The sequence below is a fragment of the Ixodes scapularis genome, unplaced genomic scaffold (genome assembly GCF_016920785.2).
Source record: "Ixodes scapularis isolate PalLabHiFi unplaced genomic scaffold, ASM1692078v2 PGA_scaffold11__112_contigs__length_91849675, whole genome shotgun sequence".
Classification (NCBI taxonomy): Eukaryota; Metazoa; Arthropoda; class Arachnida; order Ixodida; family Ixodidae; genus Ixodes; species Ixodes scapularis.
Genome location: NW_024609837.1, coordinates 53,632,023 through 53,654,808, shown reverse-complemented (window position 1 = coordinate 53,654,808; position 22,786 = coordinate 53,632,023). Strand labels below are relative to the sequence as shown.

Sequence of the window (22,786 nt, the reverse complement as noted above, 5' to 3'; positions counted from 1 at the left end):
TAGAAAACAAGCTGACAATGGTATAAATCCTCCTTAGAAACTGAAGGTTGTCGAAGTTCTTTTTCCTGTTTTAGCTTCCTGTTTTGGGTGCGCTTTGTGCTTTTTATAAGCAGTTCAATTTGAAAAAATTTAAATCTAGTTAACTTTATGTTGCATAAATCCAGAGCCCTGCTTGAATATGATGCTAGCAGAGGTGATTGAACGTGCAACTGTCAGGACATAACTTTAACCAGAATCAAAAAATAAGTGGCGCTTCTTAGAACGAAACAGGTTGTGTGAGCAAGAAAGGAAGCAATATTGCTTTTCGGATTCACAAGTTTGATTCGCTGAAAATGGCCTCGTTGCCAACAGTACTGTTACTTAGATCACAAGAAATTTTTGGTTTTATCGTGTATTTTTTTAAAATTCAGTTTATGCTATGTTTTCAAGCTTTGTACTTGTATTTGAAGAATGGAAAAACTAAAAGCATCAGTAACTAACCATGTTGGCTTGGTATAAGATTTTTATCAGGTAATGTTCATTTTAAGGTCTCAAATAAAATTTCTGTTGCATTAATTGATTCAAAAATATTTATAGATTATGTGAGGGCTTCTGTATTTTGAAGTTGTATTTTATACCAACAGAAACCTTTTCCCGGCCACTGTTATTAAAATCTTCCAGAATGAAACCAAACAAAAAGTGCGGTAAACAAGCCCAACTGCTTTTATCAACAGCTAATTCCAGATATACTGGAGTTCTTTATAAATAATCAACAGCAAAAAAAAAAAGAAGGGAAAATGAACATTGTTAAAGATCATACTGCCTGTGGTCAAGGCTATAAAAAGTAATGGTGGCAATTGAATAATAAAGAAAACACAAGCGTGAAACAGACTTATGAAAACCCTGATGATAAATGTCTTCAGCAAGTGTTTTCCCTGACAAAAATTAAATACTGAATGTACTTTATAGTTCTACTAATGGAGGCATACTAAGGTGTGAGGCCTGATATCTGAACCAAATGAATTTACGAAAAATGTGCGCAAGAAAACTAGCAAGACGCCATTTCTGTTTTGCTCTAAATTCATTATGCAACTTTATGGTTTGCTGTCTTTCGAATTCACGTTTTTCCCAGAACCACGCCTTGTCTGCTATACATATCTGTCGTCTCACCTTATTGGTTAGTGCTTTCATTTTCGTAACACGACAGTTTTCTGAAAGCTGACTTTTGATTTTATCGATGACCAAGAGCTAACTATCGATAGTACTATCGATGGTACTATTGATAGTGCTTATAGATTGTGCTATTGATAGTACTATCAATGGTACTATCGACAGTCAACTATTGATTGTACTATTTATAGTCCAGTATCAATAGTTTGGAAAAAACTATCGATAGTATCACTAGTCAATTTTTCGGTAGTTTTGCATCACAACTCACGTGTCGTTGTAAGCCGTTTATCCGTTTATTAAGAGAAGATACTTCAAATAAAGTACAAGTTTCCTGAACCTACTTTATGTAGTACTTTATGTACAGTGTACTTAAAGTGCTTCCCAACACGGTAATTTGTGGTTATCTTTGGAAATGACTTGTAACGAAAACCAGCTAACTTTAGCTGCACGACTGGCCCTTCGTAATTGAAGCTGCTGAATGGCATCGCTTCAGTCAAAAAAGGTGCGCACGAGAAAAAGCTGAGTCAGTCACCCTTCACAACTCTCGCGACGTTTTTGAGGGCCTCCTTCTGCATATATATTCCTTGCGTTCATGGATGACGTCCCGTGATTTCTAGAACTGTCATTGTTTGCTTACTATAAACACCTCGCCTCTTTTTGACATAAGTTTTCTAAATCATTTCTGAGGTCTCTGTTTTGGATTTGCCAAGTTTGACGTAAAATTGATGTTCGCTCTTGCTTCGCTTTGCAGCCCATGGAGAGATCGCCATTATGCTCGTGAACGTGTTCAAACAAACTCGCGTCGCGCAGTTCCAAACGCAAAGGAGCGACGCTCTTTGACACAATGACGCGGGATAGTGCCTGCCTTCAACCGCCGTGCGCGTATCGCTCTGCTGCCCTCTCTTTTTATGTCACAAAATCAGTCTCGTAACCTTTCGATCGCACCTCGTATTCCCTAGTTCTGTCACATCGAGGAATGTGAAAGCTGAACCGCCCAAAATGAAAGCTGGGACAGTGAGAACACGTGTTCTAGCCGCACGCCAACGTATCTCTCCAACCCTTTAGGTGATTCTCCCGTTTTATACACCTTTCCAAAAAACGCTTCTAGGCTGCCACCATGTTGCTGATGCTGATGCGGCTGGTGTGACTCTCGCGCCCTCTATGAGCTGGAAATTTTCTGCCACTCTCTTGGACTGTGAAGACTCGGTCAGCGCGGTTCTCTACATACGTTTTTGCAGTTTTGCATTCAACGTTTTCTAACCCGTCTTGAAAGTTTCCACTTAATTTTTTTTTTTATGCGTGCTGGGTACCCTTTCTGTGTTATCTTCCACTGTGAGAAATAGGGCTGGTTGGTGCCTGCCCTTCGAGCTTTTCTGCTCGACATTCACGGGTAACGAAGGAGGTGAAGGACGTTGAACGGCCCTCGACGCAATTTTGCGAACATTGTTTGTTCTCCCCTCTCCCAGAGATAATCCGCGTAAAATTCTCAGTCATCTCCAAAAATAGTTGTCCGGGTTAAAGTGGGAACAGCGGTGTGAACTTAGCGAGAAAGTTGCTAAATTTAGTGTGTTTTCAGTCATCCCAGCGACAATTAAAAGTTCTTGGAGTCTTAGCGACTTTTTTGGGGACTTTTTGTTTTCCAGTTATATAAATTATTGTTACTAAAACTACGTAGACGGGGGAAAAATATGTTAGTCGGATAGCTCTCCGCTGGCTTTCAGGTTACAGCTCTGGATGTCACTCTTTTTATTCATCCTGTTGTGGGTGAGGTCGGTGAGGTGATGTTGCTTGACGCTGGTTGACGCAAAGACGAATGCATTCTCCGACCTTGAACTACTTTAGAACCACTCCCTTTTTCAGAGAAAAAAATCCCTTGTAACCGTCGCAAAAAAAAAAATACTTTAGCGTTTAAAAGCGAGAGTTTTGTTCGATAAAGATGAAGCAGAACAGTCTTCCGCTGTTTTGTCCATGGACCAGGATCTTCTTGCCAACGCCTTGAGTCACTTAAGGTGTTTGTGAGCCCTTTGGCAATAGGACGGCCGACTCTGACTATTCACTTGTCTTGTCACCACAAAAAGTAATTTAAAATAAGGTAAAAAAAAAAAAAGAATCCCAAATTATACAATTAAAAAAAAAGGAAAAATGTGAAACTCATCATCATCATCACCACTTAGCGACTTTTCTCTAAAATCGGCGACTTTTAGGACGTGTCCTGGCGACTTCGCCTAAAAAAGTTAAGTGGAGACACTATTCAAGGGGGTCAACTTTTGAACCTATGGCTTAATATGAATTAAATTTACAGTATATACTGGCAGTTGCAAGGCAAAATGTGGTGCAAAGTTTCAGGTATGTACATAAATTGTAAAATAAATTATAGTTGTTTTTGTCAGGAACACCGACTTTGTTTAGGAAAACTATAGTTAGGAAGCCAATGTAATACCCAACATTTTTCTGCTGTAGATCTGCAGCAGAATGCCTGGAGAGTGCAGCTGTGAAAACAAAATTTCAAAAAAGTAATTTCTTTTATGCTAACATCGCAGTGAAAAATCTAATAAAGTTTTTGCCTTTTATGTCGTCGACAAAATCTTAACATCTTTTATAAAATACATCCACATAGTCCAAGAACAATTTTACAGTTGCATTGCTCATAAAATTCCAGTTAGGAAAAACAGTAAGAGAGTGTTTCCTCTTGTCCCATTAACAAACAATAGTTTTCCTAAAGTGAAATTTATGCCAAAAAGCGGAACCGAGAAAAATGTGTTCAAAGTGCTCCAACCCCTGCCTTTTCTTTAGCATGGGTGGACGGAAAATAATTGATAAAAAATTAACTATGCAGTGTAAACTAATTAGCTTTCTGGGAATACTCTGGTGGATGTAAATATGGCATTTTTGAAAATCAACTTTTTTTTTCTGCAGTTTATTTTTTTTGTGCAGTGTCCCCCCTTAACAGCATTGGGTGGGAAACGGGTCAGTCGCGTCCATTCCTTTGCCTTGGTACTGTTGTGAAAAAAAGAAGCTCTTTCCAAAATGTGCCCCAAAACAGTCATCTTGGATTCCATCCGATTGTCAAGATGTGACTGTCGTCGACTGTGACTGTGTTATTTGAGGTCTTTCTCAAATTAATTATTTTCAGATAATGCTACATTGTGTGGTTCATACAATATATTGTTAGAATGTTAACACTCACTAAATTGTGTGTCTGTGTCCTGTCCATCGGTAAACATGTTATTTGTGAGCGTGAAAAATGTTTGAATTTCGGCTATCTTCTGTTGTAGATTATTTTTGACAGCTAAGCGCTTTGTTGTTCGACATGTGGCGAATCGTGCGGCGCCGTCAAAACTATAGCAAAAAAAAAAAAAAAAAGCTACCTAGAACTATACATTTTAGTCACATTTGTTCTGTCGCACGCGAACCCAATAAAAATAATTTATAGGTTTTTTAAATGCTTTTTTGAATGCTTTTCTGTTTTTTCAAATGTGGTACGATGCTTTCTCAATGACCTCAGGAAAATACATGCACCATGAAACACAAAATACAGCGGGAAAAGAGGAGAATTTAGCCGCCAGCAGTGTTAGAAACTGTGCCTACGCAGGCTGTGCCCATCGAAATCACAGTCCACTCGGTTAGGGTTAGCAGGGACGCCGGTGAGAGTCTAGCCTCAAACCCAGTGACTGGGCTCGAAAACAATTTGCTGCCCCTGGGGTCGAGTGTTTCTTGGAAAGCTGTATAGAGCCAATCGCGCGGCGCAAAAAGTCACTATTTTTCTTTTTTCGGTTGGCTATCACCAGCAGAACCGATGCAGTGAAAATGGTAGGATCAGGCGTCCTGACCATTCGCAATTGGTTTAGCTTGATTGGCTCCGTCGGATCGTGGTCCGAAACTTTTGCTCTCTACGGACTTCCGATGCTCGCACTGGTGCCTGCTTTTGGCTGGCAAGATGCGCTAAGGAAACCTGCAGAAGGCCTCCGATCCTTGGAATGAGGGACTTCGGCTGTTTTACGAGCTCGTAAAATCGACAGGGGGTCGACTATGCGCATACTTGCATTCTTCTCTGTGACGCGGGTACGTATGTGGCCGATGTGGTGTTTGTGAATTGGGGCTGCTGCTGCGTCGAGTTCCAAGACGTCTGCAACCAGTTCTCCGGCTGTTTATTGAACGTTTCTTGCGTCTGAGCGCGTGTGGCCGCTCGAGTATAAATGGAGGTGGCTGGGTTCCTCGAAAAGATTTAGGGGCTAGCCTAACTCACTTTTAAAAGGTAGCCAACCTTTACTTCATTTTCCTTTATTTTTTTAAGCTTTTTCTCCCGCATGCTCTCGACTGTGTGTGTTTTCTTGAAAGCGAGATAAATACTGAGTTCTCGCGGTGTCTGTTGATTGGAAGGCAATGTCTTAAACCGTGTTCCCTGGGGAGCAACGTTTTGTCGTTTTTTATTCGGTCGGGACATACTTGTAACATGCCTCGAGTTGCGTGTCTGTGTTTTTCGTGTCTTTTCCAGTGTTCATTTTTTGTCTCATTTTTGATGCGATTACTCGTCTGGAAACCGTTGCCCCTCTTAAGAGTGCTTTGCCCTTAAAGTGAGTGTGTCGTGCAGGTGAGCCCACTTGCTGGAAACTTATCTCTGGGGATGTGCGTTTTTTGGAGGCGCACAATTTTATTTGATGATAGTTTTTCGAGCCTATTCTACCGATTTACTGGCAGCCCGGTTTTTACTTGCGTGTCACTACTAACTAGTAGGTGTGTCTGGATGAGGACAGTCATAGAGTTCTGTTTGAATAATAGGATGGCAAAACGTGTCCACACAACGGTGTGGACCATTTTTGTTCAATATGCTTTTGAACACCACTGGAGACAGAGGGAGGAATCTTTGTGGAGAATGGTGTTGTCCTCTGTTTTTCACAGGGTTAACAATGTCACTCCTCAACCACCCTTGTTTCAAAATACTTTTTCTTTAGGAAATAAATGACTCGGAAATAACTTTTGCATTCACGCAACTTTGAGGGGCACAGGAATAAGGAATAACTCTTTGTGGATCATCAACGCACAATGGGGTCTACAAGAATTAGTTGATTTATTTAACTCGAGTTTATATTAGAAGAAACAACACATTTGACGAAAAAATGGTTAAAGTGCTGGTGAGCTGGAGTAGGTTTATACACGATGGTGGAAACCAGAGTCTGTGGTTCCTCATTACAGGCAGACGTTACAGCCAAACCTTACAGTCGAATCTCGCAGATCTCCTTGAAAATCAGCTAGTAAGGCACGTTCTCATTTGGCGGGGTCTATGTTACAATTGATTACCATTAGAGGGCTTTTTGCCTCGGTGACTAGTACCCAAGCACTGCACGTCACAGTGGCAGTGCTTCAAGTTCAAGTTTAGTTTTCTTAAAGGCATCCGTAAGATGTGTTACATGAGGGGGAGGGGGGGAGGGGGGTTAAAAAACGAACAGATTGTTGCATAAAAGAGTTGGAAGAAACAACATGTTTAGGCACGAATAGAATATTGGGTAAGCAGTACAGAAGAAAGCATATAACTAAACAAAAGCACTAAATGTTATAAAACTATTGCATTTATAGCGGAAAGAGAGAGGATTGGTATCGGGTACAATATTTTCAGTGATGCACGAGGAATGTGGGGAAAATTCATGTTGATTAGTGCATGATTGCAATGGTTCAATTTTAATTAAGAACATGGTCACACCGTTGAGATATGTAAGAAGGGTGATGTCAGTACATAGAGTTGATATAAGGCAGGGTGTAATACTGGTTATGAAAGAAGCGCAATCAAGACAATTGTCTACATATTAACAATGCCGAAAGATTTAATTCTGATTTGAGGGGTGAGTAACTCTGATGGATGAAATGTGTGGCTTTGTTTTTGATGATGAGATTTGATGAGGGTTCCAAATTATACTTGCACATGCTGCCTGTGAGCGAAGGAGAGATTTGTTATCTAAAAGTTTGGTGGGAGTGGAAGCTTGATGCAGGACTCTTATAAAGCCCAAAGTGTGCACTGATTTTTTCAGTATATTTTCAATATGCAAGTTACAAGTTGTCTTCAATGAGCGTTATTCCTAGGGATTTGTAAAATGCTTCTATGTTAGTTGAGATTAGTGTTTTCATTGTAAAATCTGGGTTTGTGTTTAAATATGAGATGAGTTTTGTTTCAGAAGCTTTTATATTCATTTGCCACATTTTGTACCAATCGGATATGTTGTTAAGATCTGTCCGTAACAGGGACGAGTCGTCGGTATCATAAAATATGTCAGTGTCATCGCGAGTCTTATTCTCACAGACAACAATTTTGTTGAGAGTGAGCAACGCATCCGTGGCTCTAACTTGGTGCATAAAGTAAGCTATTTACAATTAATAAATGTAAATCATTTTAGACCGACAGAAAACGCGCTAACGTGGCTTGAAAACCGCTAAAAATTCCCGCCAACTGCAGTACGGTAATTTTTCCCGGTAGACAGCTAAACAAACCGCTGAATTTAACGGGAAAACCGCTTAATTGACAGCGCTGAATAAGGTGCTGGGGACTTGCCACACACTGCATGCATTTCTTAGCTTGTCAGTTTGGCCAAGCGGAATATTTAATATACTGACTTAATAATTTGCAGTATTTACCATCATCCTAGAAAATCATTTTTGTTTTTAATGGCCCTCTTTTCAAATTATTTTCTTTGTGATCAAAACCACCCTATAGTTTTTATCTCAGTTCAATGTTAATTTATAACTTCTGCTCTCAGCGCTTTCTCAACTTTTACTCCCAAGTCGTGCAACCTCCTCAAAGTCCGTTTTTTGGTGCATCATTTTTGCATTTTATGCGCAAACTTTGTTGTTGGACTATACTTTTTAGTGTGGCTGCATGCTACGCATCTTTATAGCTCTTAATTGCAGAAAATGTTGCTCATACGTGTAAACTCCGGCTTTTGTTTGGTGTTGACGGTGCTGGCTCCTGGGAAGTGAACCTAATGCTTCATTAGCAGTTTCCTGATGTTCCAACTTTATCTTTGCTTGCTTTGTGTTTTTATTGAGCTTCATGCTGTAAATGGCTCTGTTGGAGAGGGCATATGCAGACACAATGCTGAAATCGAGAGTTCATTCAGGTGACGTGCATACAGCTTCATGTATCTGTCATGCATTTTTAAGTATCTTTTCTATCGCCAGTGGCAATAACTTTGTTGCTAGTGAGGTCATCCAACATTCCTTTAGATGGTTTCTTTTCTCTTCAAGAGTGTTCATCTTTGTACGACTTTGAACTTTTTTTTGTATGTACACCTATGCTGAACTTTGGAACTGCTTGATGTTTTTATGTGACTTGTGGTTCCACGATACTTGATTTGATTTAATATTTCCCTTGTAACTGGTGATACCACTTGTGCTAAAGCATCAATTTTGCTATATTATACTTTACTAGCTTTGCTTCAGTCTGCTCCCTTGCATCTTGCATAAGCTGTCATGCAGTAACTTTTTTTCCTGCCAATATTTTGCATGCAAAAATATTCCAAAAGCCGGGAATGATGATGATCAAAGAAACTGCGCCGAATTTACGTAAGAAGATAAACAATTTGATCAGACGTTTCGTTTCCCATGCGGGAAACATCATCAGTGAAACCTTCAAGCAGGAATGAGCGAAAAAACGTCAACAGTCCTATCTCAGCAAGTCCGCGTACACGTTGGGTTGGGGGCCGCGGTTGGAGTTACAGGCCGATGTGTCACTCCGAATGAACCATGATTCCACGAACCTGCACGAGCCCCACCTTTGTTCATGCGCCAGAGTGGACGCATTCTCAAAGTCAAAGTTGTGACCCGTTTTCCAACAGTGGTCTACGAGTTCCGTCTTCGCTCTTGTAGCATGCGTGGCCTTCGCCACGTCCCTTTAGTGTTCGTTTAGGCGGGTGCAGCGCTTCCGGCCTGTCTCCCCAATGCGTTACAGTCCAGACAGTTCAGTTTATATACAACGCCACACTGGGACTCTAGGGGTGCGTAATCGTTAGGTTTAAAAATGAGGCCACATAGTTTGCGGTGGGGTTTGAAAGCTGTCCGGATATTCAAAGGGGCGAGGGCCCTGCGAATAGACTCAGAAACACCTTTCAAATAGGGTATTGTTACCTGCCCTGTATTGAGTCTTCCATTATCCTGACTTCTTCTTTGTCCCATCTGCTTGTGCGTGTTATCAATAAAACGTTTTGAATAATTCCGCTTCATCAACAGGTCAACAATAACCGCATCCTAGATGTGCATAATTTAGGATTAGAAGAAATGTGTTTGGACCGTTGTTGTAGGGTTTTTACGACCGCCCTTTTATGTTTGACTGAATGATGTGAGTTGAAATTTAAGTTGCCTATATCGCAAGCTTTGCGGTACACTGTTGCATCTAAGCGACCAGTACTATTTCGGAACACATTAACATCCAGAAAAGGCAGCGCACAGTTCTGTTCAACTGCATGTGTGAATTGGATTGACGGATCAACGCTGTTTAAAGCTAAATGAAAGTCAGTAACAGGGTCCTTGTTTAAAATTACAAAGGTGTCATCCACATAACGTTTGTAAAACCCTATCAGGTGGGCATTCTGTTCGAGAGTGGTTTCCTCCAGGCTGTCACAAAATATTTGACCACTTGATTGCGGTTAGAAGTTAAGGAATTTTGAAAAAAGGAAAACATGAATCCTAGTTTTGCTTGGGTCTCTTGTGGTTCTGGGGACGCAACTGTTTTGAGAATAGATGGATCACCCGTCGTGTACCATATTTTTCGCTCTATAAATCGCACACCCCTATAAATGTTTCTATGAATGAAATAGCTGGTATGTATGTCGCACCCTTGTCTATGTCACACTTCTTTGTGTCTTGTGGAACTGAAGCCTGCATATGTGAATTGTGATTGTGATATATGCACAAGCGGGAACCAACTTCAGTATTCTCGCCAACAAATCGAACTGTGTCGTAAACTTCAACTTGACCTCGCGGATTTAAAAATCATACTTACAAAGAAAAGGCATAAAAGTTGCGCCACTGTATCGGATGCACTGACGGAAATTTTGGAGAAGAATGCAACTTCACACCAGAAATAGGGTACTTTTGTTGAATCAGGTTAATGTATGGCACTGCCTAATAAGGCCAGCTGCTGAGGGCCTAGTCTTTTTCTGTGTTTTTAACAGTTTAATGAAATTTTGAATTCTTTCATGATGCATCATAATAGGCACCTTCAATCAGAATGTTTGTTAGCATAGATTATGTTGTAGGAAGAGGCTGATCAAATAAAGTGGCACAGAAATGACATCATGCCTGATGTTGGTTACGGGACCTCAATCCACTAAAGTTGGTGGGCGAGATCTAGTGGATTTCATTGACATTTCATTTAAAAGTTTGATGGCCATTTCAGTAGTGTCGCCACCATAACAGGGCTCCCTTGCTAGTGTCATTTCACCCCATTTAGCTGTCGTGAGCAACCATCGGACCATAACAACAACCAGTGGTGTTCTTATCACAGTCTCAGTGATTTGAACCATAATTTACAGATGCAAACCCATACCCTTTGTATAATGATTTTTGTCAGGTGTGATCGAAATACTGCCACAGTCTTTATCAAAGTCATGATCTTCTCTGGTTCGCAACTTTCTCTCGCTAAAACCTGCTGAATGCGAAATATTCATGTCTGCGATTGGTTACATTTTGTAAAGTTAGCTTTACCATTACCTAAAGTCGGGTACGCAAGTGCCACTTTTGAAAACTGGTCATGCAGTGGAACTTTGTCACAGGCACTTTTGCATTCTGTGCCCTTTGCTAATTACTCGCTACTTCGCATTTTGTGTTGTGTGCAAACCCTGAAGTCTACTAACTTTCTCACATTTGCAATTCCACACTTTCAAGCAATCAATCAATCGTTTATAATGTCCACACTGCCCAACCCCCATCTGCTTTCTCTCTCGTTTGATGCCTCTCTCTGCTTGAGGATCTAGTGAGAGCAGGCAACCAATGTCCGACAGCCCCCTCAAATTGCCGGTTCCAAAAAAGAAGAGTTTTGTAAGAAGGGGCTGAATGTCGGAGCTGATATTGCTTCTTTCATCCTTTCTGTTTACTGTGGTTGTCCTTCCCTCTCTTTAAAGCTCCCCTTTGCCCTCCACCTTGTTTTTTTTTCTGGCGTGTTCTGTGCTCCTGTCCATTGTGGTGTGGACACCCTTTGCAAGGAGTAATACGCCAAAAAATAGTATGGATTATGAGCATTCTTAAGAAAGTAAACTATTAAAAATACTTTCAGAGTTTGCACCGTAGTTGCCAAACTTGATCAGCGACAGTGGAACTCATTTACGTGTGCAGTGTGCCACCAGACCAAAAGTGCGCAAAATGTACATAAAAAATTATACATTGAGCATACTTTTCTCTTTTATAATATCGCAGTATTATTTCATCTTTAGTGTATCGGTTCTTTTTGGGGAGAGCCTCGATCGTTCCCCTTGCGATAGGACTACCGTGTCATCTTCGACAATGCTTCTGTTTTCGAGTGATCTTTGGCTGTTGCACACGTGAATTCGAAGCACCATTGAAGGCAATGTGCTGGTGTTGGTTGTGCGATGCCCAAAAGGGACCTTCTCATTGTTTCTGACTTGTCGGTGACGGCTGCATGGTGTGCCTCTCGTTCTCTGGCTGCTTTCTTCTCATTCTTTTCTTCCTTTTTTTTGTTTTTTCGCAATGTGCAATAATTATGTCGATACTCCCTCCCCTTCCCGAATTTGCCCGTGAGAGTTGCTTGTGTCAGGATCGTAGCAAATGGGCGATTTTAGGCGCTTAAGGGGAGATGCGGGTCGAAAAAATGTTGTTTCTACCGAAATTTTCATTTTTCAATTTTATTAGTTTTATAAATCCACGTATCTTCTAGTTTCATAAACAAAAAAAATTATTCAGAAATTCGGTCTAGAAGTTATAAAAAAATGTATTTGAACGCCCTGCCGCGTCAAAACAAATTGCACATGTTGACGCATGCTAGCCGTTTTCAAACCCGGGCCTTAATTCCTTTATTGTTGTCTAGTCCAGCTGTGTTGTGCCAGGGTGTGTAAGCGAGAGCAGGTTGAGTGTGCTTGATCATACTAGTGGGTTCGGCAGGTTCTTTCTTGCTTTACATGGGGTGCATTCCGAAACCTTGACATTATCCTCGGTTCTACTACTAGTTGAAGGCGACTCATAGGGGACTCATGCTCGCTATTTCACCATACAACTCGGCACTCTTAGTAAAAAGGGTTAAGGAAATTATTGTTGCACCTGGAACAGCGACAATGGTGTCCCGAGGAACGGGAGGTTTAAAAAGAATAGAAACGAAAGAATGTAGGAAACCAGTTGCAAAACAAACCAATTATCCACCCACTTTCAAGTTCATTTCTAAAAGCAACTTGAAAAGAAACTTTTTGTGAAAATATCCCCGATAGCTTCTCAAGAATGAATGTGTCTTTGTCATCCCCGCTGCTTTGGTGTGGCGTCTGATCCCTGTGGAACACTTGCTCCCCCGTTCTTTTTGGGCGCCCTGTGCACGCCCTCCTCCTGACCCGCGGCTCCCGACTTCTCTTTTGCATGCTCACATTGCAGCGCCCTGCATTCTGTAATGTCCAAGTATACGCCTCTGGTAAGCCATCGTCATCATCATCATCTGCAGCACGGCGTAAACGGGGTATGCCCAAGAAACATTTCATGCCTCTGCACCCTACCCCCTTCCCAACAATCCCCGGACACTCGGTGCAAAGCGCAGACACCCCTCCCGTTTGCAGCAAGTGCGACATGACGGGGCCCACATTGGGCGTCTGTTCTGCGCCTCATCGTCGAGGCTGGCATAGCTTCCACGTTGCTGCAGCCCCGCCATGCTTCGACAGTCCGTGGCTTTCTCTCGTGTCTCACACTCGCGCTTTCGTGAAAAAGGGATGCCGAACGGAGCGTTCACGTGAAGAGCTTTGACGGCTTTGAACACCGTGGAAGCTACGCAAGGCCTAGACGAAGTAGCACAGAATAGTCGACACGGACTCTGGACTGTGTCTTGCACTGGTGCGTATCTATGCGTCGAAAGGGGTCCTCAAGTGGAAACAAATTTGGACGTTAGGGAAAGTGAGGACGTCGCCCTCCTTGCGACATCTCAGCTGTAGACCATAAAGCTGAAGACAACTATCCATCTCCACTGCCGCCGGGTGAAAATGGGGATGAGGTAAACGCACCAGTCGGTGACGCATTCCAGGCCATGGCGACGTCAAGTCGGACTGTAAATAAATTTACCAAATTCAGTGGTCGGAGGTTCCCGTATATTTTAGCAATTGCGAGGTTGCTCAAGGAGCGTGTTGCGAGACTTTAAAATCCATCTTTTATTGAGGATGGGGATGAATTTCTTTGAGTATTCTCTCCTCGAGGCATTGCTTGTTATTTTAGTACGTGCTTCAGTTTGCTCACTTCTTTAGTTAAGGATTGAAGAGTGAAAGGAGGATACCAGTCCTTGATGTGCAGGGCTTAAAAAAGGCTTCTTGAAAGGATGAAACTGCGGGGGGAAGGCTCTCTACTGCCATCTAAATGCGAAGGCATTCATTTTCTCTCTGGATTGAAACGAGCAAAAAACCTCTAGTGCGTATGCTTTCAAGATTGGTGGCAGTGTGTAAATATTTTATTTTCCTCATTTGTCGGTCCTAATTTCTTGCCAATGTCGGCTCAGCCGAGCAACACGCTACACAAAACGTGGGTGCGGTTGGTCCTAGCCCCTTTTTCGCCAGACAGGGGAATTGAAAACAAAGAACTGCTTCGTATGCTGGTGAAAACCACGAGGCAGCAGCAATCTCCTCTTTCCCGGCCTAACCACTGTTAACAAGGAGCAGTCTGATAAAATCAGGAGCGAAACATGTTTCTCATGGGTCAATATTGGCGAATGTCATCCCGTTGTAACTTTTGGGAAGTTGAACAGACGATTATGTCATGGAAGCACATTCCAGCTACGCCTCACCTCGCACAAACGGAGATAAAAAAAAAAAAAAAGAACCTGGTGGAGCTTCTTTACGTTTATTGTGGACACAATTGTATTAGGGTTACTCTGACGATTGACCGACCATTGATCATGTCTGTCGTGAGATGGAGGAAGCCTTGGAACACGGCTGGGGGCGCATAGAGACTGGGCCTTAATTACGATGCCTTAATTGGGCATCATAAAAGAGCATGCTGCCTAACAGTGTGGCTAGCAGTGCAGGCTCTCATGCTGTGTTCAAAAAGTTACGACCTGCATTATCAGTTTAAAAACACTGCAAGAATCCCCGTGCAACCAAACGGTGCAACGTCCTCTCGTTGCTGAGGCAGACGAGCAACTGCCATGGTGGCGGCTTAAAACAGTGGGTCGAAAGGATGCCAATATCTCTAGCATAGATCCTTACGAATTCCTGGTACAAGTGCAGGGCTATTCAAAAGGAAGAAGCAGATTGCAAATTCTTATTCCAGACCAACTGTAACAGACATGCATTCCACACATCACTGAATAGAGAAAGTATTAGAGTTAAAAGTTCTATGATCCTTGAGGTTGTTTGCACTCAACATGAGCACCATGTGTTGTGCAGTAAGCATCCAAACAGTAGTCTGTTTCTGTTTCTTGCCACATACAACTACTAGTCTCTAGTTATTGACTTTGCAGCTTGGACAGTTTGATGCTTCAAATCTTGAAGAGAAGCAGGCATAAATGGGACAAACACCCTTTCTTTTATGTTCTGGTGGATTTATACCTGGCAAACTGCAGCTCACAAAAGGACTTCTGTGGCCGTCACCATTTCCGTATAATTCTATAAACAAAAACCAGCACCCCTTTGTGGTTTTGAATAGAATTTCTAGGTGTGGGAGAAACGCGGTTTGCTTTCAGCTGGATTCTGGAAGCGGTCCTAGCTGGATCCTGGAAGCGGTCCTAGCTGGATCCAGCCGGAAATTAGAGAATCCAGCTGGACCCTGCAGCTAAGTCCAGCTCCATAGTCTAGCTGCAAGGGTGCACTTATTTTCACCTGGGTGGGCTTTTGAAAACTTTGATCCTTCCTCTGTCCAGTGATGTGTCAGATATGTGTTCTTATCTTTCACAGTATGTTAAAAAAAAAAAAAAAAAACTTTTTAATCTGCTTTTTTGTTTTTTAATAGCCCCATCTATTTTTTTTCTTTCTGGTGCTAAGGGCAAATGTATCTTGCCATCTTCCTGCCCGTAGGAACGGATTTCCCAGACTTGCAGCCGCTCTAGGAGTAGGCACGCGGCTGTTTTGTGTCGCGCATGCCTCCGGCCATTGATAAGGTATTTCGTTTGTTCTATAAACAGGACCGCTGGGTCCATGGCAGTGTCCGGGGATTGTTCTCCTCTGCTTGACAAGCGCCCTTGGCATTATGCCTGAGGTTTTCCGGCGACTTGGCTTGGCTCTCGTCCTGACTTTTCTAAGGGCCTGCGTGTGCAGTGTAGTATTGTGGCGGGTCTGGAAGGCTTTATCTCGAGGGGCCGCTTTACACTTCCCGTTCGAGATTTTGCCGGGACTTCTACTGCAAGAAGCTGTTTGAGCTAGAGCAATGTGTCTTGCAAGGCCGATGAGAAGGCATTAGGCTGCGATGTTGCTGCTAAAATTTCTAGTTTATTCTACAAGGAACATACTTAAAGGGGCACTGACACCCCAAAGGTCGTATTTATTTTTATTGTCTAAAACGATGCAAGTTGCAGTCATAGACATGCAAAAAAAACCGCATCGCGAAAAAAAATTTTCCCGCGCACGCGCGCGCCTTTTTATTTTGGGCGTTTGATTTTCCCGCCTCTCGCCTCCTCGCTTCTTTTGATCGGTGACGTCAAAAATCAGGAAATTTAGAAGCTTTGTAGGCGACATCTCTAGAACATTTAATTACGTCAATCCTAAAACATGTTTTTTAACGCAATTGCGAACGCACTACGGCCCTTCTTTTTGAAATACCAAAAATCGGGAGTTCGTTGTGGTGTCGTCTCCTGGATTTGTATCCTCCAACGGAAAACAGGCGACACCGCTCAAAACCGGTCCGCGCCGCCGCTCACTCCTTTCCTCCTCGCTTTGGGTCGCCATGGCAACAGCAGGGAGTGGTGAAAGGAAGTCGACTCTCAGGTCTCCTCAATTTTTGACGTCAAGGCACCGGCGCCGATCGCGCGGGAACTTCGAATTTGGCATTTGGAAATTGTTTTTTTACTTCACGAATACTGAATTCCCAAATCTCAAATTTTGTGGGTAATGTCCCGGCATCGTTTTCAATCGTTCCGGATAATAAAAAAAAATATGATTTTGATGTGTCAGTGCCCCTTTAAATTTCCTTTCTTCTGGTCGGCATAGCACTATGTCTTCAGCTGCCATGGGTGAGAGTTGGCACTTGGTATTTCCTATCAACTTGGGCATGACAGAGCTCAGACAGGACTAAAGAAAATAGAACCCAGGCTTTGCCGGTGTCCAGAAATTGCCGTCTTGCAGGGGACTTTCCTACGAGATTGAGTATTGTTTTATATGGGGGGCCGGTTTGTGAATCGGCAGCTAGTTAATGTGCCGATTTGCACCAGCTTTACAAGATTATTTATTATGTAAATTTACTTCTTGAACATTTGGGTAAAACTACCTATAATCTATTGACTTTTAGTTTTTGAGGAAAATTGTTTTGTCATATTTTGAGGAAAATGGTCCTTGCTGAATATGCGTGCCTGTGGATTTTATGGATTCCATTCAATCATTGTTACACTTGGGGACAAATCTGTGCCAGTTTGGAAGTGACAAGTGCACTTCATGCTTTGATTGGCACACAAGGTGCTCGAATGCTCATAGCTTTGACTTTTTGTCTCCAAAAGTTGTACCAGGTGTAGAGGTTTCTTGCAGCAATCGACCTCTGTCCGACATTACTAGCTTCTACCTGGCCAACTTACAATCAGTGTTATGGAATAAAGTACTGGAATCGACCACTGTGCTTAGTCAGATTCAAGCAATCCTCGATCACCTTTACAGCGTACTACTACTTTTCCCACTAAGTGGATAAGTCACCTTCTAGAAAATGGCCGAATGAAGGCCTCAGACCCCCTTATACTCATCTTCATTCTAAATTTTTTTATCCCTTCAATACATTCGAGCTGACTGAACACTTTATAGGGGTGCAAGTGTAAAAAAGAATGTTTTTGCCCGTATGAAATGATTGGCCGCATTCTAGGTCTTACTTGGCTAGTTCCAAGTTATTCCCGCGTGTCGTGTCACACAGTTGTGTTTCTGAACGCTGAGGCTCAAAACCTTTGCAACCATGTCCCAAGTTGCGTCGCGCATCTGCCAAGCCAGGCCAAGCCGAGCCAAGCCAAGTTCGCCAGGGCTGCCAAGGGTGCCCTATGCTTGCGACTTTTTGGTTACCATCATTCTGGCTCGTGCCTGCCTTGCCCTGCACGCTTCGTTAGTATGCCAATGACGGTTGTTTGTTACATGCCCATAGATATTCTCACTCCACCTGATTGACCTTTGTTGCACTTCACGCGCATCCGCAATTTCTCGTCGTGTCGATGGCTCGAGGAGCACGCTCCGTTGCTGCACCTCTCGGTTGTTGTTGTCTTTGCATTTGCTTGCATGGGCCGTCTGATCTGTTTGGTCGCCATCTTTGACCTAATTCATCTTGCCAAAATGTTTGTTTAAACTGCAATAGTCCCATCTTTATTTATTTTATTTTTTTTTACTTTAGAGGAGGTCAGTTTATTCTTAAGGCCACCTTTGCAGCTTGTGGTGAGCTACTTCCCATATTGGAAGATGGGAGTTTGGTACGATTGGTTAGGGCCGCGGTTGCTCGCTTGTGGTATTGGGGAACCAGGCAACTGTAGTCTGTTGTAGGTTAAGATCTCTTTCTACAAAGCTTGCTTTAGCCGAGTGAGTGTAGAGCAGGAAACGACCAATCGTGGAGAGCGGAGCACTTTTCCTTTTTACCTTCTTGCGCTGCAACAGACTTCAGGTCTGCCTCTGTCCCTTTTAAATTTTTACTATTAGTTTTTTTTTATGCTTTTGCGTTAGTATTTAGTCGATAGTGTATGCACCTGATGTTGAAGAATCCGAACATTGGCGCTACCTTTTTAGTGCCCCCATAGTCTGCACTGGATAGAATGTAGCGCCCGTTTGACTGTTCTGTACCCGATCCTTCGATGCAGCTGTCGCCAAAACTTAGACGCTGCTTGTAGAGCCTGTGGCAGCTTTGTGGGCATTCACGCGTGTGTAGCCGCACCTTTTCGTGCTGGGGGGAAGTGTGAAGGGCTGACACTTGAAAGTCTGGGAGACAAATTTGATGACAGTCAAAACATTGCTTAGCACGTTTCAATTGCGAGGTGGTTGGGGTATGCAGATTTTTGTTGCAATTTTTGAGGGTTGATCTGTTGTGAAATATTCTGTCAAGCACCGAGCATTTTGGAGAAAAGAGAAGTGCATTTTTCTTACTGTGGGAATAAATTATGCTGCGCTGAAAGCTCAGTGTTTGCCCGAATGTAGCACTAGTGATCCGGACCGGATGCCAATGTTTGAGAACTTGTCGTCACCAAATTGAAGTTGTAATCGATTTTCCAAAGTTTTTGGTGGGAAAATGGCACTCAAAGGAACCCGCGAACGCGTGGAAAGGAATGTCGTCTGCTGCCAGAAATAAACCGCCTTTTAAAAGCTAGAAAAAAAAAAAAAAAGTTATACCTTTTGAATTAAATAATGTTCAGTTCTTTGACACCTTGTCCCAACCTTTTCGGACAAGCGCCCGCTATTTACATTTCCAGAACTTCGGAATTCAGATCACATGTTAAGCATCCGCCCCCTCCAAAGCGCCGCAAATATTCACCGCACCGTGGCAGGTACCAGAACACCAGCGGGGATGATGGAGATATCCGCTTCCTTGTGATGGAAAGGGAAAGGCTTCTTGGGCAGGGGAAACCATTAACTATATTATCTAGGTCACTTGTGTTCACTGAGAGGTCCCTGCAATCCTGAAGGTCAGCAGCCCAGTTGTAGTCATGTCAAGACCGATGGGGCTGAAGATAATGCGGTGTGACAATGAACAGTTCTTGGAAACGAAACCAGTGGTCCCAGGGCTTTTGTGAGACACATCTCGATAAAGTGTGCACGTTACCACGGTTCCCTCGCTTCTCATGCACGCTGCCGCCATCTTGGTTTTTACTGCTTCAATCGGACAAGCGCCCATGTCTAGACTAACCAATTTTTCGGTGAAAGTGGGGTGGGCGCTTACCCGGTACCTTACGGTATGACTTTCTTTTCTCAGAAACACCCGGTACTACTGCTGCATAATCAAGATTAACCTTGGGTCTAAGGATCCGGTTTTGGCTTAAATTGGTGCGATTGAGATTCTCGTTATGGGGTGTGTCTTGAGTTGGTAGTGTTGCAAGGGGCAATCCAGCTGCGTCTGAAGGACTTTCAAGTGTCAGCGTTTCGCTCGTGATGTGCGCGGTAGTTGTAGTAACCGTCTGATCTTGCTGACCTTGTGAATTGTGCCGCCTGGACAGTAAGCTTTAATAGTAACGACACTCGCTCCGTCTTGTTGCCCAAAAGCTGAAAAATTGTTGTTGGCAACGAAGCTTTATCAAAAGTCCTCCAGAAATGTTACAACAGACGAAGCAAAAAGATGTCGCTGAGCTTTCCGACACTACATCTAGAGCTCGGGAAGCTTATTGCCGCCGCGCCCACTCTGCACGCCAAAAAATCCCGCAAGTTGCTTTTCGATTAAGCTTTGCTTAGTGCACCCCTAGCTTTCTTGCAGGTGCCACCATTTTGGTGCTTAGTGAATAGTGGGAGGCCGACCGTTGCGATTAGAAAATGCAACCTCTTGAGCTTTAGATGCCGTGTCAGGAAGCTCAGGTGTTCTTTGTCTCGAATGTGTTTTTGGAGGACAGAAAAACACTTCCTGCGATTTCCGACCAAGCTTCATGTAACCAGCAACGATGTGCTTAAGATGGCTGGAGTGTTGTTGCTGAAACGTAGCTTGTCTGGCGACCCTGCTGCTGTCGAGGACGCGGTTGTCGTCGCCGCACGTGGTCGGGACCGTCCGTCGCACTGTCTGAGCGCTTTCTTCCTCGTTGCCACAGGGATCTGCAGACTCCAACTACAGCCAGCCGTCGTCCGACCTCTCCTTAGATGAAGATCGCGAAAACACGCGGCGGGAAACTGAGCGCCTGGCACTGGCAAAGCTACAGTCGGCAAGGGTAAGCATCCTTTCCTTCTGGTGGCAACCAACAGTTCCTAGTGCCAGTGATTTCCCTACACACCCCTTAGGGGGCAATGTACACCCTCCTTGTTTTTCTGAAAGCACCTCCTTAATTCACAACGACTCCTCTATTCTCAATGCCCCCCCCCCTTATAATTTAAATTCCTGGGGAAACCCCTGCCTAGTGCCATCCCTAGGGCTGGGACGTGCGACTAGAGATGAAATGCCTATGACTGGGGACTCGTAACTAGCTCTAGGGATGGAATCTCTACGCCTGGGAACTCATGACTAGTTTCAGGGATAAATTTCTTACGATTGGGGGCTCAATGACTAGTTCAATCCCTACAATTGGGGACTCATGGTTACTTCTAGGGATGAAATCCCTAGGACTGGGGACGTGTCGCAAACCTTTCAAGGCTCAAGTTCAATGGGTCTTGTCTTAGTCTCACTTTTAACGCCAAGTTCGACAAACATTCTATTGTAACGAGGAGCGTGCCCCTTATGGAAAACTGAGCGTTCTACTATGCGTGATCAACTTTCTAAATTAAAACAAGCACTTTTTTTTGGGACACCTTGTATTAGATTACGTAGACCACGCCTGTGGCCTCTCATACAAAAGGAGGATGAAATACTGCGCCTTTGACTAAAGTTTGACTATTATGCGCATGTTTGGAAATAATAAACTGATGCCACCTGGTGGAGGAGGGATATCTTAACTACCTAAATCATTGCAAGTCTGTGTATTTGCTTTTATATTTTGTAAATATTGGTAATCATTTTCATTTGAAAATTTGTGTGTTGAAGTTCGGCACCATCCACTGTTTAAAAGTCGAGCTTGGTCGAATTTTGTTAAAAGTTCCAAGGTTCGCTGAACCCGTCAAACCCCCGGGTTTGACGAAAGTTCCCAACAAACCTTCTTATGAGCACTCCTAGAGGTAAACTCCGTAGGTTCTAGGGATAAAATGTCAACCTAGACTTCATTTCAGCTTCTCCAGACGCAACCAATGCTACAAGCACGAGCTCCGGGCTTTCAGCGTCCTTGCCAAGCACGCGCTCATGCAGTGCAGGCACTGTTCAGGGTAAAGTGGTTAGCTGGGCGAGTTTGTAAACATTGAGCATGATGAAAAATCGCATATAAAGAGACAAGGTCAATAGAGGAATTCACAAAGAACACAGACGGATGCATCTGTGTTCTGTGTTCCTTCCTTTTTTGTCCTTTTCTCTTTGTGCTCTATTTTTCATCGTGTTCACTGTTCAGGGCCATGTGCTCGTGCTTGTAGCATCAACTGCATCTGGACTTAAGCTGAAACAAAGTATGGGAATGAGCCCCCAGTTGTAAGGGCTTATCCCTCTAGGCCAGGATTCAGACTTCAGTTCTTGAATTTAGGAGGTTCAGTAGGAAGATTTTGGGGGCTGCCTTTGTCAGTGCTTCGGCCGTGTTTGCATGGCTGAAGCTCGCATAGACTTTACGACATTTACGGGCCTACCTCGACCAATTTGAGTGACTTTCTGACGGTGCATTCTCAAGTATTCACTTTTTTTTTCTTTACTCGATATGTCAGTAATTTGGCATATCTATGAACACTGAAGTTGAATTGTAAATGATTAGATTAAACAATCTATGACAACTCACGCGAGATATGACAACTGTGAAAGAGGCGGACAAATTTTTTCTGAAAAGGAAAGCCAACTTTTCTGTAAAAGGAACTTAAAACAAAAATGATGTATACATACAATGTGACTGACGGGATTCATTGTAATTTGTAATTCTTGAATTTTGGTGTTTTTCTTTTTGTTGATGGATACAGTGATATTGACTGTGGCATTCGAAGGTTAATCGCTGGAAGGAATGCATGACTTGTTCATATTGGTTCTTCCTGTTGACCCTCTGTAGAGCAGTGCTTAAAGCACCCTGCATTTCTCACGCTGGGAGGGACTAGAATATGTCCCGATGGCTGCGCCAGCCTCCACATGGTGTGCAATTTCGTTGTCTGCAGTAAACGTTCCACAGAGTGTGAAACACTACGATTGACACGACAAATGGACAGATATGCTAGTTCATTGTTGTTTTATTGATGGCCATATAACTTCTTTTTTTTTATAATGCACAAGTTTTGAGGGAATTCTTCAAGTTCTGGGTCATTTCTCGTCCGATTTAGATGACATGATCAGACCGATTACCTATATAACTTTAGGTGCTCAGCATGCGCACTATAAACTTTGTTCTTGCTGTCTATTGTAGTCTTCATTAAAATCACTGCCTCATAGCAAATGTTTCCAGCCAACTTTCTTCCCGAACCCTCATCAAACTATACTATGTCAAAAAGTCTGTCCACATATCCTGTCAGTGGTAGAAAGGGAAACAAAAAAAATTTAGCATTTCCTTTAAAAAGTTATTGTGAGTTGAAATTTTTTGCAGATAATTAGAAATCACTTGTTTTAGTTA

At 43.0% G+C, this 22,786-nt stretch overlaps 1 protein-coding gene across 4 annotated transcripts in view; it reads left to right on the top strand.

Moving 5' to 3' along the window:
• The window catches only part of LOC8036426 (voltage-dependent L-type calcium channel subunit beta-1), a 132,199-nt gene that overhangs the window by 47,634 nt on the left and 61,779 nt on the right, over window positions 1–22,786 (top strand). For 2 of the 4 annotated variants that reach the window (XM_042288909.1, XM_042288907.1), the window contains exons 2-3: window positions 12,727–12,808; window positions 20,222–20,338. In XM_042288909.1, the coding sequence (XP_042144843.1) occupies window positions 12,743–12,808; window positions 20,222–20,338 (183 nt within the window). In that variant the 5' untranslated portion in view covers window positions 12,727–12,742. The remainder of the gene's footprint in view (window positions 1–12,726; window positions 12,809–20,221; window positions 20,339–22,786) is intronic. The other 2 variants (XM_042288908.1, XM_042288910.1) reach the window with 1 other exon arrangement.